Here is a 21,271-nt window from a genome sequence, read left to right as displayed (position 1 = left end):
ATATCTTCATATATGATTTCATCTTACATGGAACAAAAAATTACCGACTGTTATCTTCCTTCGTTAGAATTAGCTTAATTCCACTGAGGTAGAAATGCTTCACAATATAGACTTAGTGCCTCGTAGTTTCCACACTACCACATTCTCCTCACATAATAACAATATCAGTTCTTGATGTGTGTCCTTTGGATGTTCTTTACCTAAAAAGAAAATGGGATATATAACATATGTATAATCATAAAATTAGATAATAGTATTTATATATATATATAATATATATACATATAAATATATATATATATATAGATAGAATATAATATATATACAACCTATAGACACATGAATAGACAATATAAAACATATAGCATATATATAATATATAACTATTAATATAATAATATATAGATATGATCTCTATATAACCTAATATATAGAAGAATACATAATATATATCCATATATATATACAATAGATTCGATATATATATATCTTAGATATATAATAATATATATGATATATATATTTCTATATTATACAAGAGATATACATAGATATAACATATATATATTATATATAGATAAGAAAGAATGAGATATATATAGAGAGATATATATATATATATATATATATTATATAAATAGATATATCAACATAGAAAAAGTAAATATAGATATAGATAGAGAGATATAACATATATATCGTATAATCACACATAGAGACATAGCGATATGATAATAATATATGAGAGATAGATATATGAGCTAGCATTAGAGATACAGAAGAATACATAGTAAGATCGATATAGATAGATATATACTCAGATTATATATATATATATAGCTATATACAATATATTAATATATATAACATATATATATATTAGATATATATGATAGAGAAGCTAGATATTAACAGAATAAGATACATATGATATACATATATTTATACATATATATAATATATAATATATATATATATACTATATATATAGATAATATATATATATATATATATACTAATTATCTATCTCTATATATTATATATCTATAGTATATATTATATATATATATATATAATTATATAAATATATCATAATAGATATATATCTATCTAATATATCTATCTTATATTATATATTATACTAATATGACCTACCTAAATATCATATATATTATAACATATATATATATATACATATATAATATATTAGATATATATATTACTAACTTAATATATAATATATAATATATATTATATATATAATATAATCTATATATATATATAGCATATATATATATGGTTAGAGTAAGGAGAGGGGATAAATATATATATGGTAAGAGTAATAGATATATATATAGATAAGATAAGATAAGAGAATATAAGGATAGAGATACGGTGTATATGATATGGGAAAGGATAGAGAGGTAAGTAATAGGGGATCGAGAAGAGATAGATAGATATAGAGAGAGAGGATAGATAGATAGCAAGAGATAGAGAGATATACAATATATATAGATATAATAGTCATAATGATTATATAGATCTATGATAGAGATATAGAGAAATATATAGATATGAACGATGATTATAATATATATTGTGAAGATATATATAGATATATATACAGGGAAGAGAAATATAGATATATTAGTATAGATATATAGATCCATATATAATAAATTATATCGTATAAATATATAGATATATATCATATAATATATAGATAGGATATATATATCTTGTATCTATATTAACATTAAGACATATATTATAGATATAATAATATAAATTGTGTATATATAGAAATTTCTAAGATATAATATATATATATATATCGAGAGAATATATATTGTAATATAGCAATAGTTATAGATTATATATTTCAAGATATAAATATATATATATATAGATAGATATATAATAGCTATAAATAGATAAAGATATAGTATAGATAATTATATATTATAGAGATGAGTAATGTATAGATATAGATATATAAAAGTCAATAAGAAGATTACAGATATATAGACAATAGAGAGTACAGATATATAGAGACAAGACATATATACAGATATATAGATAGATAAATATCTATATATTTTTTGTTTACATGAAAATTTTATATATATATCGATATATAAATCTATATATATATAATATATAATATACAGAAGATGATATATATTACAGGATATATAATAACAGACATAGAATAACATGATATATAGACATATAATATATACAGATATTATAGTATGTATATATATACTAAGAGATATATATAGAAGGATAGATATATAATATATAAACATATAAATATACATAGATAGAGAAATAATATATAATAATATATAGACAATATATATACATAGATGATAGATATAAATATTATAGTATATATCTATATATATATATATATTATATTTATATATTTATATTATATATATATATATATAATATATATTATATATATAATATATAATATATATTAATATATATAGAATATATATAATATATAAATATATAATATATATATATACATATAAAATATAGATATTGTTAAAACAATATATAATATATATGATATAGATGTCTATATATATATCTTGTATAGAGATTGGTATACAGTAGATAAGAGGATAGATATATATCAATATATAATTATATAATATCTAGATGTATAGATATAGAATATCTATAGCTATATATAGATAATATATTATATAAGTAGATATAATATATATATAATATATAATAGATATATATATATATAGTGTAGATATATAAATAATATAGATAATGTATAATAGAAAGAGAATTATATATATATAGATATATATATAATATGTATACAATATAACATATATTAGATATAGTTATATAATATATCTTATATATATATATTAAGAGAAACGAGGATCAACATACAGAGTATATATATACGAGATATATATATAATAATATATAATATAATATATATATATAGTATAAAGGATATATGATATATATATAGATAGACATAAAGAGAGATACATAAACATACTATACCATTTTAATATATACATAATATCATACAAGATATAAAGATATTATAATAGTATATAATATAAAATATATATATAATATATAGAATGTATATATATCTTTATATATATAAGTTATAATACCATAGTCTACCATATAGAATATATAAAATATATACATACATATAGATATATATACACCATACATATCTATATCATATACCATATATAGCAACAGAATATATATAGATATATATAGATTATATTATAGAAGATATATATAATACCATACCACATATATATAATAGCAATATAAACATATATAAATATATAACATATATATATATATATATATAGATATATATATATATATAGATCTTTATATATTTATATATATACATTATACACAATATACAGATATACATATAAAGATATATAACCCAAAAAAATCAAAATTTTTTTTTTTAAAAAAAACATATATACTATATACATACATATATAGAGAGAGAGATATATATATATATATATAGATATAGTATAGATCTATATATAATAAAGATAATATATACATCATAGACATATACAACATATCATATATATAATATCTACATAAAGAGTATATAAGGATGATAGTATATTATATATATATATAGACCCTTATAAGATACAATCTGACATTAGAAGATACTATGATAGATAGATATATATATATAAATAGTATAGACATGAAAATATAGACATATACATAACATAGAATATTATATAATAGTAGATATCTAATATAGATATATATATATGAGAGATATCATACAGATATAAGATAGTGAGATAAGACATTATTACAGGAGAATAGAGAAGATAGCTAGATATGAGATAGATAGATATACAGAAGATACGAGAGATAACGAGATAGAAGAATAGAGATCTGAGAATAGAATAAAGATATAGAGTGGATACAAGAGAGAGATAGTAAGACATGATCAGAGACAGACAGATACAGAAAATGATAGATAACATAGACGACAGGAGACAGAGACAGACCAGAACACGAGACATACAGAAACGATGACATACATAACATAAATACAGCTGACAGATACAGACCATAGACCCATATGACAGACATATCTTTACAGAGATACAAGATGGATAGAGAAGAGATATCGCGATAGAATATAAGTAAGAGACAATAAGTATATATATAGAGAATAGATATAGAGATATATATAACATATCAGACATAGGAGACACAGATACTATATACATATACACAGTAGAGAGAGAGATGATAGAAGATAATATATAATAATACAAGCTATATATACAGATGATCATATATAGAGACATAATATATATACATATAATATAGACATATTATATAGATACACATATATATATATATATATTATGAATATAAGAGTATAAGATAAATATATAATATATATATAAATTCTATTATATTAATAATATATATATATATATATATATCATATATAATATATATATATATATATACATAATATATATATATGGGGCCGCGGTGGGCCGAATGGTTTAGGGCGTCGGATCAAGACTGTCACGACGGCAATTATCAGTTCGAGTGTTCGAGTCACCAAACCGCCGCGTGTTTCCCTTGGGCAAGGAACTTCACCGATGCCGCCAGCCACTGGGGGGACCAGGTCAGCCCAGTCAGTTGCAGGGTAAATAGAGATGGGACTCGAAAAAAAGAAAAAAAAAAAAAAAAAAAAAAAAAAAAAAAAAAAAAAAAAAAAAAAAAACAACGGGTGGAAGGCAATGGCAAACCACCGCTCCTAATTCAAGGAAAAATCAGAAGGCCATGATCGCAAGCCGCGGTGGCGAATGTTAGAGCGCTGGACTCAAGACGTACGACGGCACTCTGAGTCGAGGGTTCGATCACCGACCGCCGCGTGGTTTCCCTTGGCAAGGAATCACCTCGAGTGCCGGCCTAAGCCACGGGGGGCCAAGCCAGCTCAGCGTGCTGGTGCCAAAAGCCCGGATAAAAGAAAGAGAGAAGATACTAAAAAAGGTAAAACATATGTATTATATGTATATATATAATCTAATATATATATAGTATATATAGTATATATATCTCTATAGTTATATAATAGATATAGTATATATATATATTATACATATATATAGATATATATATAGATACATTAATAGAATCGATATATATATATATATATATATATAAATATCTATATATATATCACTATATAATATATATATACATATATATATATAGATATATATAGCATTATATAGATATTAAATTATATCTATATATATATATAATACATATTATATATAATATCTAATATATATATATAAAATATAATATATTATAGAGATAATATTATATATAATATTATATATACATAATATAGATATATATATATTATATAAGATAGAGATATATAGTATACATATAATAAGATTATATAATCATTATATACTATATTAAAATAAGCTTATATATATAGATATATATATATAACATATATATAAAAAGAATATTGAGATACAGATAATATTAGTAAATATATATTATACAATATAGATGAAAATATATATTGATATACATATATAGATTATATAGTATATTATATACACTAAGAGACATATATATATATATATACATAAGATATATATATATATTATAGACATAAGAATTATAATAAAGAATATATGATAGACTATATATATATATGATGTATATATATCGAATATTATATGTAATAGATAGTATATAATCGATAGAGATATAATTATATATATAAATATTATCTAGAGAGATATATATAGATAGGAGATAGATATAGATATTATAGAGATATGTATGATATAATATAGGATATATATACAGCTAGATAAAAGAATATAATATCTAGAGATATAGTATATAGAATACATAGATATAATCATATTAGATAATAGAGATGATAATATATAGTATATAGAGAGATATTATAGATAGATTATAAGTATATTATCTGATGTAAAATTTAAAATTTGGTTTGGTTATTGGTGAAAACGAACAGATATAATATATATATATATAGATATAATATAGAATTATAGATATAGATTAGATATTATATATATAAATAATATGGATATATAGAGAGATTAGATAGAGAGAGATATGATTATTATTATAATATAGAGATAATGAGATAGATATAGAGAGATATAATAGAAGAATAGATTATATATAGAGAGATATAATAGATATATATATATATATACGATATATTATAGAGAGAGATATAACGTTAAGAGAGATATATCTAGCTTATAGGTATATAAGATAAGGAGAGATATATATATAATATATGATAATATATAGAGAAGATATATTCGAAGATATATATATATATATTATAGATATATAATATAGATATATATATTCGATAGTAATATAACTAGAGATATATAAATAGATATATATAGAATACTATAATAATATAATAATAAAAATCTAATAGATATATATAGAAGATAATGCGATGATATATAATATAATATATAATGAGAGATATATCATAGATAGATATATCTAATAGAATATTATATTAGTAATCTATATATATATCTATAGATATAGCAATATATATTAGAGATTATATATATATAGAAAAATTGATTAGTATACTATAGATATATATAAAACACAAATATAAATACTATATATATATAATATATATATAATATAGATGATAATATATATATATCAGACACATATATATATAATATATATATATATATATATATATATATATATAATATAGATATATATATATATGATATATTAGATCATATATATGGAAACATATATATATATATTATAAACATAGATATAATATATATCATATATATATATATATATTAATATAGATATAGATATATATATATATAGAATAGTTATAATATATAAATATATATATATAATATACTACATAATTAATTAATACTAATAATATAATATATATATCATATATATATATAATACATATAAATATATATATATTATATATATATCCATATATATATATGAATTTCAAATATATATATATATATAGATATATATCTATATATATATACATAATATATATATATAGATAGATTAGATATATATATACAGATATAGATTAATAATATAGAGTAGAATAACATTATAGTATATATATATATATATAGAGAATATATATATCCGAGATACAAAGATATTATAGTAAAGATATATATACACAGATATACATACATACATTGGATATATAAGTATATATATACCCAAATACAATATATAAGACAATAGTATATATATATATATACATACACATATAAACATACATACTATATAGATACATAGAAATACATAGAATAATATAGATATACTATATATATATAATAAGAATACTATATTATATACTATATAATATTATAATATTATGTCTTATAATTATATATATAGTCTATAGATTATATATATATATATCAATAAGATATATTATATATATATACTATAATATTATTATAAAATATAATATATATATTAAAAAGTATAGTAGAAATCTAATTATATATATATATATAATAGATATAGATATTATATATATATAGATATTAAATAATAAAATTAGAAATATATATAAATATAATAATATAGATATATAAATATATATATATATTACATCTCATACATATATATCATATATATATATAAATATATATATAATCAATATTAATATTTTATTATACAATATAATATATTATATAGAACATATATAGAGAATATTAATATATTATATATGATATATATTATATATATATATATATGATATTAAAAAGAGATATATATATATATATTAATAGAGATATACTATAAGACTATATTAGATATGTACTAATGTAGATATATTTTTTTTGTTTTTCTGTGTTGATAGAGAGAAGTAGATATAATACGATACAGATATCTATATATAATATAGATAGACTGACTACATATATATATATAATAATAATATATATATAATATATATATAATGAAAGAGAGATATATTAGATATATACTATACATCTATATACATGTGATATACATAGATATATATATTACATATACATATATATATATATATATATATAGATATATATATTTATAGTATAATATCTTATAATATATTATACATATATATATTCGATATAATATGTATATATATAGATATCTGATATAGATATATATATATACTAGATCTAGACATATAATATTATAGAATTATATATTAGATATATATATAATATATGATATATATATATATTAATATAGAGATATATATATATTTATATAATTATAATTGATACTGACAGATATACCAAGTTATAAATATATATATATAATAATATATATATATATATAATTATATATTTTATATAACATCTATATATATATTTATAATACATAGAGATATATATATTATAATATATATATATATTAATATATATAGATATAATATAATCGAAAAATCATATATAAATTATATATATAGACATTATATATATAATACATATATAATATAATATATATATAATATATATATATTATATATATATATATATATATATATAGATAATATAATTATAATATATTATATAAATATTATAATTGGATATTAAAATATATATATATATATATAGAGATATATATAAGATATTATATAGATGATCAGATATATATATATATATAGAGATATGAGATATAGCGAGCTACTATGACATATATATAAGAGTATCTAGATATAGAGGAGAATAATATATATATATATAATATAATATATAGATACTAGACAAGAGATAATATAGATATATAAATATGATAGATAGATATATATTAATGGGATATATATCTACATATATATTGAGAGATATTATATCGAGAATAATATAATATAGTATAGATATATATAGTATGATATTATATAATATATATGTATAGAGTATATAGATCTAGATAGATATATATATAGATATATGAGAGTATATATGTATAGACAAATATATATCTCGATAGATAGATATATATATAGAGAGATATAAGAGAGAGAGATAAATATATAGAGATATAGTTATCGAGACATATATAGATATATAAATAGATACGAATAGTATATATAATATATATATTATTATATATATAATCATAATACAATGATCTATTGTATCTAGAATATATATATATATATATAATATTTCATATATATATATCGATATATAATTATATATAATATATATTATATATATAAAATATATATTCTATATATTACATCTATATATAACGATATAATACATATATATAATATAATAATATAGTCTATATATATATATATATAGATATATATATTTTTATATACATATATAATACAATATAAATTATATATATACAGATATACTATCCCACATACATATCTATACATAACATATATACATCATATATATATACAATATAATATAGTAGCTCATCACATAATATAGATAAATATATCTATATTATATAACATATATATATGTATATATGTAGTACTATATGTATATGATAAGATATGTATGTGATATATATATAGGTATATATATAATAGATAATATGATTTATATTGTTTTAAAAAAAAAATAATATATATATATTATGTAGATAGATATACATATATATATATGATATATACAGATATATCTACATATATACATATATATATATAACATAATATACATACAGATATAATACAAATACATACTATATTAACATACATATATATATGATATAGAAATATAAAGATATAATATAATAGATATATATATATAAATGTATGTAATATATAGAGATATGTATGTAGATAGGCAAACAATAATAAATATCTGGATAGATACTACCCTATATATGTAGATAATAATATATATGTATAATGCTATATATAGATATATCATCTATGATATATATATATATCGATATATATAATATGTATGTCTGGATGTATTATATAGATATATAACCATATATATATATATATATATATAACATTAATAATATATATATATGATTATATATATATGTATATATATACAGAATATAATACATAACAATATATATATATACATAATAATATACAATATAATATATACATATACATATATATAAGATTATATATATTATAATTCTAGATATAGATATAGAGATAGGTATATATATAATGAGATATATATATATATAGAATACTATATATATATAGGATAGAGAAGATATATATAGAGTATATGATAATAGTATATAATATATATATATCTATATATATATATATTAGATATAGATAGATTAATAGATATAGATATAATAGAATATATAGAAAATCATACACACACACACACACCTAGAATAGATATATATATAGATATACATAAACCGACATATATAGATATATTATATACATATGAATATATATATATCTATATATAATCTATATGTATATATATATAGATATATTCTAGATATATTATATATATAGATAGACATATGATACATATTACAATGACATATATACATACATATTATACTATCTACATACATATATATATATATAATATTACATATATAATATCTTATGTAATATATAGTATATATATAATAATATGATAATATATATACATATAAGATATATATATATATAGATAGATATAGATATAATATAAAATAGATAGTACATATAGATATTTACATATATATAATTGATATATAAGATATATATCTATATATGAATATATTATAGAATTATAATATATTATAATAATTATATATTATTCAAGATAATATAAATATATTATATTGTAATATATAGGTATTATATATAATATATATAATATATATATATATATTATATATATATATATATTATATATAAGGTATAGATAGAGTATATTACTATAGATATAAATATCAATATGAGTATATATATGAAATATATTAACTCTAATAAACAGTACAAATCAAATGATGACATCTACATAGATAAATATATATGTATATATATATTAATAATATATATTATTATATATAACATATATATATATCAGATAATAATAATTATATCTAGCTATATAAATATATATAAATAATTTGATATACAATATTGATATATTTAGTATTAATAAGATATCCTAATTTATATAATATCTAATAGTATATAAAGTCATAGTAATCTAGATATATATTATATATATCAATATATAATATATTATAGATATAAGGATAATAATATCTTATAGTTATACTATTAATATAAACATATATATATGAAATACTACAATATCATATATATAGGTATAACTAATACTAAATATGAATATAAAAGAAGATATATGATTAAATATAAGGCGATATACTAATATCGATCAAATTATAATAGGATTAGCTATAATATATGATAATCGTAATAGTAATAATACCTAATGACTAAGATGAGAAAATAGATATCTATATAAAGAGGTAAATAGGAATATAAATATATAATATATAACAGAATATATAGAATATATAGATTAATCCTTAGAGAGAGAAATATATATAATATAATATATGTAATAGATTATAGTAAGATAATATAGATATATATATAGAAAATAGATGTGAAAGTATGAATATAAAGATGTAAAATGTAAGATAAGTATAATATGTAATAATAATAGAGATAGAGTTGTATACATAGATGAGACTAGATTATATATAGATATAGACATATATTATATAAAATATATAGAGATATAGATAATATATAGATGTAGAGATTAGAGTATATATAGATATATAAGAGAATATGAATATTATATAGATATTATATATATAGTAATATATATTATAGATAAATAGATATATTGTATATATATTATATATATATTTATATTGGCTAGATATAGATATATATATATATATAGATATATACATAGTAGATAGTTAGAGAATACATATAGATTATTATATACATTCATATATAATATAATATATTCTCATATACATTATATTATTATAATACTATATAAGATTATATATATACATATTATATATATCTAATAACATATATATAATATATCTAATATATTATATATATATCAATATATATCTATATATATATATAATATATACATATTACATCTATATATAATATATACATATATTATATATATATATAACTGTATACCCTAAATAGTATATCTGAGATGTGGAGCATAGCTAAAGATGTGCATACAAGCCTGATTCTATATATATATAAGAATATATAGATAGACATGATACTATGAACATATAGGTATAATATAGGGGTAACTATTCAACATATCATAACGCAAGTATATATAATATATATCTACCATCTATATTATATATAATAATATTATAAACATTATATATTATATAATAATAAATATATAATATATATATATATATTAGTATATATAATATATATATATATACAATATAATATATATATATATAATATATATATATATATATATATAGATTCTACATATAATATATAAGTATACACATATAATATAATATAATAACGATATATGCATAGTAGTAACATTATAATAATATCACATTAATACTTAGATCGGTGAACACATGAACAGTACTAATATGATAACACCACTCAGGAAAGATAACACATATAATATAAATATCAAATATATATCATATATAATGTATAGAGTAGAATCAATACTTACGAAGGTGTATATCAAACTATAAGAGTATGGTATATAATATATATACTTAACATAATATAATGAATCTAGAGAACATATAACAATATAGAATAACCAATAACACAAAGATAGGTATATCAAGCAAAATACAAGGCGATCAGATTAGAATCACTTTGATGAGCATCTGTATAGACGTAATAATATAAATTAACAATAGAATAATAAAGGAAACGTACAGATATAATATTATAAAAATCTCTCCACTAAATAAACGAGTATATAGACAGAAGTAATATATACATTACAGATAATAAGCCATAATGATAGAGCATAGGTACACATCGAGATATACATACTATATCATACATATATATATAGACATATATATATAAATCATAGATTATAACCATAGCCGAATGAAATCAAATATACATATACTACACCTATATATTACATATAAAGACTAAAATTCACATATATATAAGAATATACATAGAGAATATACAGTATATATAATATATTTACATATACTATGTATAATAGATAATATTATATGTAGTAAATATATATAAGGATAATTATATATAGATATAAATAATAGACATAATATACTATATATATATATATATATAGTATAATATATATATAGGTAATATATACTATAATACATCTAAACATATATATACATCATAATACTATTATTTATCTAAGTAGGTGAGATATATATGATATACTGAAAGCTAATAATATGTATCACGTGTATAGAATGATATATATAAGATATAATATATAAATAATATATATATATTATCATATATAGAGATATATAAGATATTATATATATAAAGAGATAGATAATAGTGTATGATATACCATCAAGGGTAACTCTATATATATAATACGTTATATAGATAGGAATGGATCTGACAATATAAGTACGATCTACCTTAATTACTCGAGTAGAATGACTATTATATTAGGAAATGAATATATAAATATTACATATATATATATAATTATATATAGATATATATAATATATATGTAATATATTATATAAATAAAGCATACAGATTCATCATAATATTATTATATATAGACATATTATTATATAACCTATATAATATATATATAGAGATATATATATTAATAAGATATGAGGCATTATACACAATAGTATATAGTATATTACAGCATATATATATATGATATGACTATAATATATAGACATAACTAATGTATATCATACTATATGACATAGAGAAGAGTAATGCATATATATAGTGACACAACATATAGGATATAAGTCAGACACACATATATAATATATCGGGAAACACATATAATAAAAATACAAACACATATATATAAGAGATACACACACCATAACGACTACTATTACATGACGACACACGTATATAATATATTTATAGATATAATATCATCATGAATATTATATAAGCCACGAATATTATATATAGATGAAGAAGTATGAAGCCCTAGGGTACTCACTAATATATGTACAACACACATTAAGGCAAAACGCACGACCAGTGATACCTAAAATATAACAAACGATATCAGAATATATACAACATATATAATATATATATAGCACATAGTATAGATACATAACATAGATTAATACCCACATATATAGATAGAATATAACATAAGTATATATATAGGATAATAATAAATAGATCGATATATCTATATATATAGTATTAATATAAATGATAATATAAATCTATATTATATATATATATAGTAATAATATTATATATAAACATAAATAGATATTTATATATATAATCTAATATATATATAAGATTAATATAGATATATTATTATAATATATCATATATATATTAATCATTATATATACTAGAGTCTTAGGGAGGATATATGGATGTAGATATATCATGAGGAAATATGGTAATAGAGGTATCTTATAATATTACTATGATATATTATAACATATCTATATTATTAGATATATATAAATAGATATTACAATTATATAGTATGAATAATATATAAAGATATATATATAATATATAATATTATACAATAATTCTACATATATATATCATATATAATATATAATAGATATATTATTAGATATATATTCTATAGAATATATTATATTATCGATATATATACTAGATATATCTATATAGATATAGTATCTATCATAATATAGAGAATAGATAGTATTATACCATGATATCGATATTATATATATATATATTATATATAATATTATTAATATATATATCTAGATATATAATTAGATAATCAAAGAGCAGGAAGTAAGTATATATAATAATATATTTTGTCTTTCGTTAATATATATCAATAAGAATATATGATGATACTAAGATCTATAATATATTCACTATAAGTATTATCAGAGTGATACTACTTAACTAATAAATTAAATATCTGATATATGTATATACTAATATATATAAGAGTAGTCTATAATATAGGAAGATACTATAAGATATAATTATATATATATTATGATATAGATAAATATATATCTAGTAATACAGATAGACGTAAGTATAGAGTTATAATAATATATAGTGGATTATATATATATTATGATACATATTAATATATAGATTATAGTATAATATAATAGAATATAAGAACTATATATAAGTATATATATATGAGTAATATAATATTTATATACATGATATATATATTTATATTTGTATATATATCAAATAGATATATATTATATATATATATATATAACGTATAGCTAATATATATACATATATATGACATATACTTATAGTATATATATAGCCTAACACTTATTATAATAAGAGCTAGTATAATGTATACATAATATATCATATTATATAATTACAGTAATAGTAATATGTATGATTAGAAGTATACCATAACAATATGATATTATATAATAATAGCGAATTATATCTATGAGTAGATAGATACATATACTATATATTAGAATATACGATAGAAACAATAATATATATATTATATATACCATGTAAGTATATAACAATATCAGAATATATATATATATATAAGTATAAATGATAGTTAATGTTCGACTATAATATATATATCGTCATCACATAATATATTATGGAATTATTATAAGTGGATATAATATCTTATATATATCGTAATACCGATACAGCCTAAATCCCGTATCTAATGATGTACTATATATATAATGTATACTATATGATATATATTAGCTAACTATCTATCGTGAGCTAGAATCCTACTGATATAATATAAGTCATATAAGAGTTATCTACGTAAACTAATATAGAATATATATATATCTATAATTAGATAGACCTAAGCTATTCAAGATATAATAACAAGCATATTCAAGTACTATTACTATAATATACAATAAAACATAGCCAGCTAAGTATGAATAAACAAGACGATAATAGTTATAGTATATTACTATAGATAAGAATATAGATCAGATAGTTCCGATATAAATATAAAATACTATACCTCATATAGTAATATACCATAATAACTATATATCATATATATACTTATACAATAATTAGTATCTATATATATACAATATAGGGATCTATATATAAGCTATACATAGGATGAAATATTAATATAATCTATATCATAAAGATTACTAAAATTATAAGTAACACGAATATACTCTAGTAATATCTCCAAAGTATATGAATTGATAATATATATATGATCCCTATATCTAAATAGAAATATATAGTTATATGAATATATATAAATAGTACATATATATATGGTATATACGATATATGATAGTATATCTATATAGTATATATATATATAATATATATATATATATATATATATATATATATATAGTATATATATATATTAAACATCTGTATATTTAAAACCAGTAGGAGGGCCTTAATACACAAATTTTGATCCACCTGCACAATGCAAGGCATCTGGATCCAATAGGTTAAGTGATGTACAGCATACACTGATAAATTATATATAAAAAATGATTTTATTACAAATCCAAACCAAAATTATAGTTCCTCTACAGAAATTACATACAGTGTGCAGGACCTCACAGATAGCCCTCATATTGTGTTTTTTCTTCTACTGATAATAAAAGTCAGTACATAATAATAAACCTAATGACAAATTAGGTAGCACTGTATCACCCGTTTCAGCACCGAGGACGGGTAGTCTTACATAGAGCCGACCAAGGGCAGGGCTATGATACGTCACCCTAGCACGCGCGACCTCGCTCATGCCAAATACAGCATCCTTGCACGTCTTCGCTAATACTATGAGCATATGTTGTAGTTTCAGTTATCATTATTTTTAAACGTCTCTATTTGCAAATATTCCTGATAAACAGACTGAAGGATATTGTCTTTATATATTAAACTCCAAGTGAAATTATCGTTTATAGTCTGATTAAATAAAATAGGCAGTGTAGGTTTGTGTAGTATTATATTATTTTATTTCTTTTTTGTATAGTAAAAACTGAGAAAGTGTTAAAAAAAGACGTCATCACAAGTTTCAGTGCAGGGAAAAAATATATTTGCTGTGTGATGTAAACAAAAAAAAAAAAAAACAACTCAGAATGTCAATACATACACCATGGCGGCATGTTACGTACAAATGCCCCCGGCAGATAGGCCACAGCCATGCCATGGCATGTATGTACATGCCACCCATTGGCAAAGGGTTAACTCAAGTGAAGTTTGAAAAAAAAAAAAAAAAAAAAAAAAAAAAAAAAAAAAAAAAAAAAAATTTGCTCCTTAAGCCTAAGCCTCGGATATTGCAAAATTGAATACTGTCATAAAGGACTGAATAATGGCAGTAACATATCTGTTTTGCCACTTTGCATAATCATTAACGAGTTTCGAGTTTTTGTGTGGTTTTACCAATAACAAATTACATGATTTCGATTAATATTTTTTAACTATATCAACCAACCCACTCCGCATTCTTTCCCCGAAAAAAACAGTAAAGGAAAAGAGGTCTTCCTGTGCGCTTTCGAGGATTTGCTACAAGAATTTATATGCTTTAAATCACGACTAAAGCAATAAACTAGACTAACGCAGAGTACTTGCCTTCAGTAAGAACGTGCCGATATGATGTTTTGATATTATAAGGTTTTGTATCTCTTGCCATGATAGAACCAACAAAGAAGATCTGATACTCAAGAAACTTGATAAATAAATTCAAATACCTTACTGGCTTTGATCCCTCTGGAGAGTTGGAAGGCAACTTACTGTTTGGAAACTGAGGTTGTGTGAATGTGACGTTTACTTGTCTCTTCTAGTCAATAGAGGTCTCTCTCTCTCTCTCTCTCTCTCTCTCTCTCTCTCTCTCTCTCTCTCTCTCTCTCTCTCCTCTCTCCTCTTCTCCTCTCTCTCTCTCTCTCTCTCTCTCTCTCTCTCTTTCTCTTACCTCTTCTCTCTCTCTCTCTCTCTCTCTTTCTCTTACTCTTTCTCTCTCTCTCTCTCTCACACCTTTCTCTCTCTCACCTCTCTCTTTTCTCTCAACCCCCCCTCTCTCTCTTTCTCTCTCGTGAATTACAAATATTTATTTAGTGATGACAGCTCCGGCTGTCTTCCAGTTTACTGCTTCCATGTGGCCCAGATCGACACATAGAAGCAGCAAAGGTGCTTGGAAAGGATGTGACTAATGTTAAAAGGGAAGATGCAGGTACTGTATGAGGGACAGCATGATAGAGTGAATTAAGAAGCGATGATTTGGTTTCTCTCTCTCTCTCTCTCTCTCTCTCTATCTATCTCTCTCTCTCTCTCTTATTCTCTATCTCTCTCTGTCACTCTCTGTCTCTCTCTATCTCTGTCTCTAGTCTCTGCCTGTCTCTAGTCTCTCTCTCTCTCTCTCTCTCTCTCTCTCTCTCTCTCTCTCTCTCTCTCTCTCTCTCCTCTCTCTCACGCGAATTACAGATATTTATTTAAGAGAATGACCGTCCAGGGAAATTTGTCACAGATGGCGTTGATTACCGCAGTAATTATCGTACAATACAATAAAAGCATGCCTGTTTTGTCTCGCAGTTTGGCTGAAGTTTCTCTTCTCGGGAGTCGTCCTCTAAGGACACGTCTCTCTGGCTTCTTCTTTCGCTTATACTTCGCAGGTAAACAAACACGGGGGAGCTGAGAACACGGGGGAGTGAGAGCAGGCGAGAGTTGGTTGTCGTCACCTGGGAAGGAAAACAGAGAAAAAAAAAAAAAAATAACAAGAAGCAATAAGATTAAGTCAGAGCTTTGTACAGGAAAGCAGCTCTTGAGTCCAAGACTCTATTGTTTAAGCCAAAATGAAGGTGGGAATACGGTTGGTGTTGACTTTAGCAATTGGTTTGGTCGTCCCCTCCGTCCCTGGGGCGAGGGGGGAGGGCTACTTCCAATCAGTGTACGAGAGCATAGTGCAGGCCCAGGACACCCTCAGGGAAGTGGCTATAACGGTGAACAAAGGCCTAAAGACTCTAGTTGAGACTATGAAATTTGTAGAGAAATTTGTTGATTCTACCGTGGAGGAGGAATGCCATTACAGCTGTCCCAAGAACAAGGTTCCTGTTGCCAACCCCAACCACATTCCAGACTACAATGGATGCGGGGCTCTGGGCGTTTTCTTTGAGAAGGAGGATCTGTCAAGACCAGAGATGGTCGACTGTTGCAATGAGCACGATCTCTGCTACGACACATGTGGTAGCGATAAGGATGAGTGCGATCTCCGCTTTAAGAAGTGCCTTTACAACACCTGCAACAGTAACCAGCAAGAAATGGAGGTTTTGTCACTGAAGGCATGCAAAGGAGGTGCAAAGTTGCTCTACACAGCAACCTTAGCTTTGGGATGCACAGCTTATAAGGATGCACAGGGAGAGGCATGCATGTGTGTAGATAAGAATGACATCCCCAAGACACGGAATGAGTTATAGTTGTTGCAGAAGCAGCAATAAGTGGATAAACATTGCTGAAATCTGTGATAATCTATAATTTTCTTATTATCCCATAACTAACAATAACACTATCAAAAACTTGGAAATTTCATGGATATGTACAGTCTGTTTTTTTAGTATTAATTGGTCAGCAATTTGGCACACTAGCTTGCTATGTAAAGTGAGATGAAGTGTTTGTGAAAATTTTGGTAATTAAAAGGTTTGAATTACTATAACCATTTATTTTCTTCTGGGAACTAATTGTTGTGATTCTTCTTTTTTTTTTGGTAACAATTTGTTTTTCATCATCTGTTTAGTGATATTGAAAAACTGGCAATTCCAATCATTGATGAGAGTGTAAAATATGTTAGAAGTGTTTAAACTTGTATAATAACTTTGGTACTGGCATTGGTCATACTCAGAAAATCACAAAACCTGTTTTAAACAGTTAGATATGTGTCAGCTTTTCAGATTGAAAATCTCATGGATATTCACACATTAAGTGATATTAAGTTTATTTTTGGCAAAAAAAGAAATTAGAGATTAACATACACCTTGCTGAAACATCAGTTCTTACAGTTTGTATTCAAAGTTTATTTTGATGTGGGTTTTATGATTCACACATATAATACAAAAAATGAAATGAAATGATGAAATGGGATATATGAATATATTTTTATTAATATATGTGTGCTGAATGTGCTTAACTTGTGTGCTCTAATTATGTAACAATAATGAAGTTATTTTTCTATTTATTTTGAAATTATAGATAGGAATAGTTGTAAAATTATGTATTATGTCACTCAGAAGTATTATTATGAATAGAATATACTCAGGAATAATAAATGATAATTTAATAAATGTTTTTATTCTGTACCTCATTATTACTTTATGAATCCTCTTGTATATTATTGTAATACAATTTATTTTTTTTTGGGTGCAGATTGCTTTCAAATAAAATTAAGTTTTATTGTAAGGTATGTGACTTTGACAAAATTTATTTGAAAAATTAAAAATTTGATGTACCTCTCAGCAAAAATCTGCTACTTCATACAAGATATAGGAGAGCAGAGTTTGTGTTCCATTAAAACTTAACAAAGATAAAGGCCTTTATGAAATTTTGGACCTAAAATGGACATTGAGATGAAAGATTGCATACTTTATAAAAATTCTGCTTCATCTTCCCAACAGCATTTTTTCTTTCTTTCTTTTTTGAAGGTATGGACTGATGCTATGACGGGAAATCTTGAAGATTTTCCTCTTTGACAGATATAAAAATGGTATAATGGTGATATACAGAAAGATTATAAACATTGCCCTATCACAGTTTCTTTCATTTATAGTGAAATCAAACTACATTTAAATTATAGTTGTTTAATAATCATTTGACTAATGATGTTAATTTCTGATAATTATGAGATTGAAAATAAATTACCTTTTTTTACTTCTTTCTTTTCTGATGAATAAAAGTGTACAAGTGGCAAACATTAGAAAATATGATATAGCTAGTCTATATTTTGATT

General features: G+C 21.2%; 2 protein-coding genes and 1 long non-coding RNA gene across 3 annotated transcripts in view; 1 reads left to right on the top strand and 2 right to left on the bottom strand.

Moving 5' to 3' along the window:
* LOC119584409 (ubiquitin carboxyl-terminal hydrolase 46-like) overlaps positions 1 to 21,271 on the bottom strand; it is a gene marked incomplete in the record, with an annotated part of 69,624 nt that overhangs the window by 15,242 nt on the left and 33,111 nt on the right.
* On the bottom strand, positions 68 to 18,138 carry LOC119584444. The gene is made up of 2 exons (XR_005229817.1): positions 18,030 to 18,138; positions 68 to 200 (listed from the first exon to the last, which is right to left on the bottom strand). It is a non-coding gene; the product is annotated as an uncharacterized LOC119584444 (long non-coding RNA).
* On the top strand, positions 18,884 to 20,588 carry LOC119584416 (group XIIB secretory phospholipase A2-like protein). Its single transcript, XM_037933008.1, has one exon. The coding sequence runs from the start codon at positions 19,128 to 19,130 to the stop codon at positions 19,746 to 19,748; it is 621 nt and encodes a 206-aa protein (XP_037788936.1). The 5' UTR covers positions 18,884 to 19,127; the 3' UTR covers positions 19,749 to 20,588.

This window comes from Penaeus monodon, chromosome 2, assembly GCF_015228065.2.
Source record: "Penaeus monodon isolate SGIC_2016 chromosome 2, NSTDA_Pmon_1, whole genome shotgun sequence".
Taxonomy (NCBI): Eukaryota; Metazoa; Arthropoda; class Malacostraca; order Decapoda; family Penaeidae; genus Penaeus; species Penaeus monodon.
This window is presented reverse-complemented; position numbering and strand designations above follow the sequence as displayed.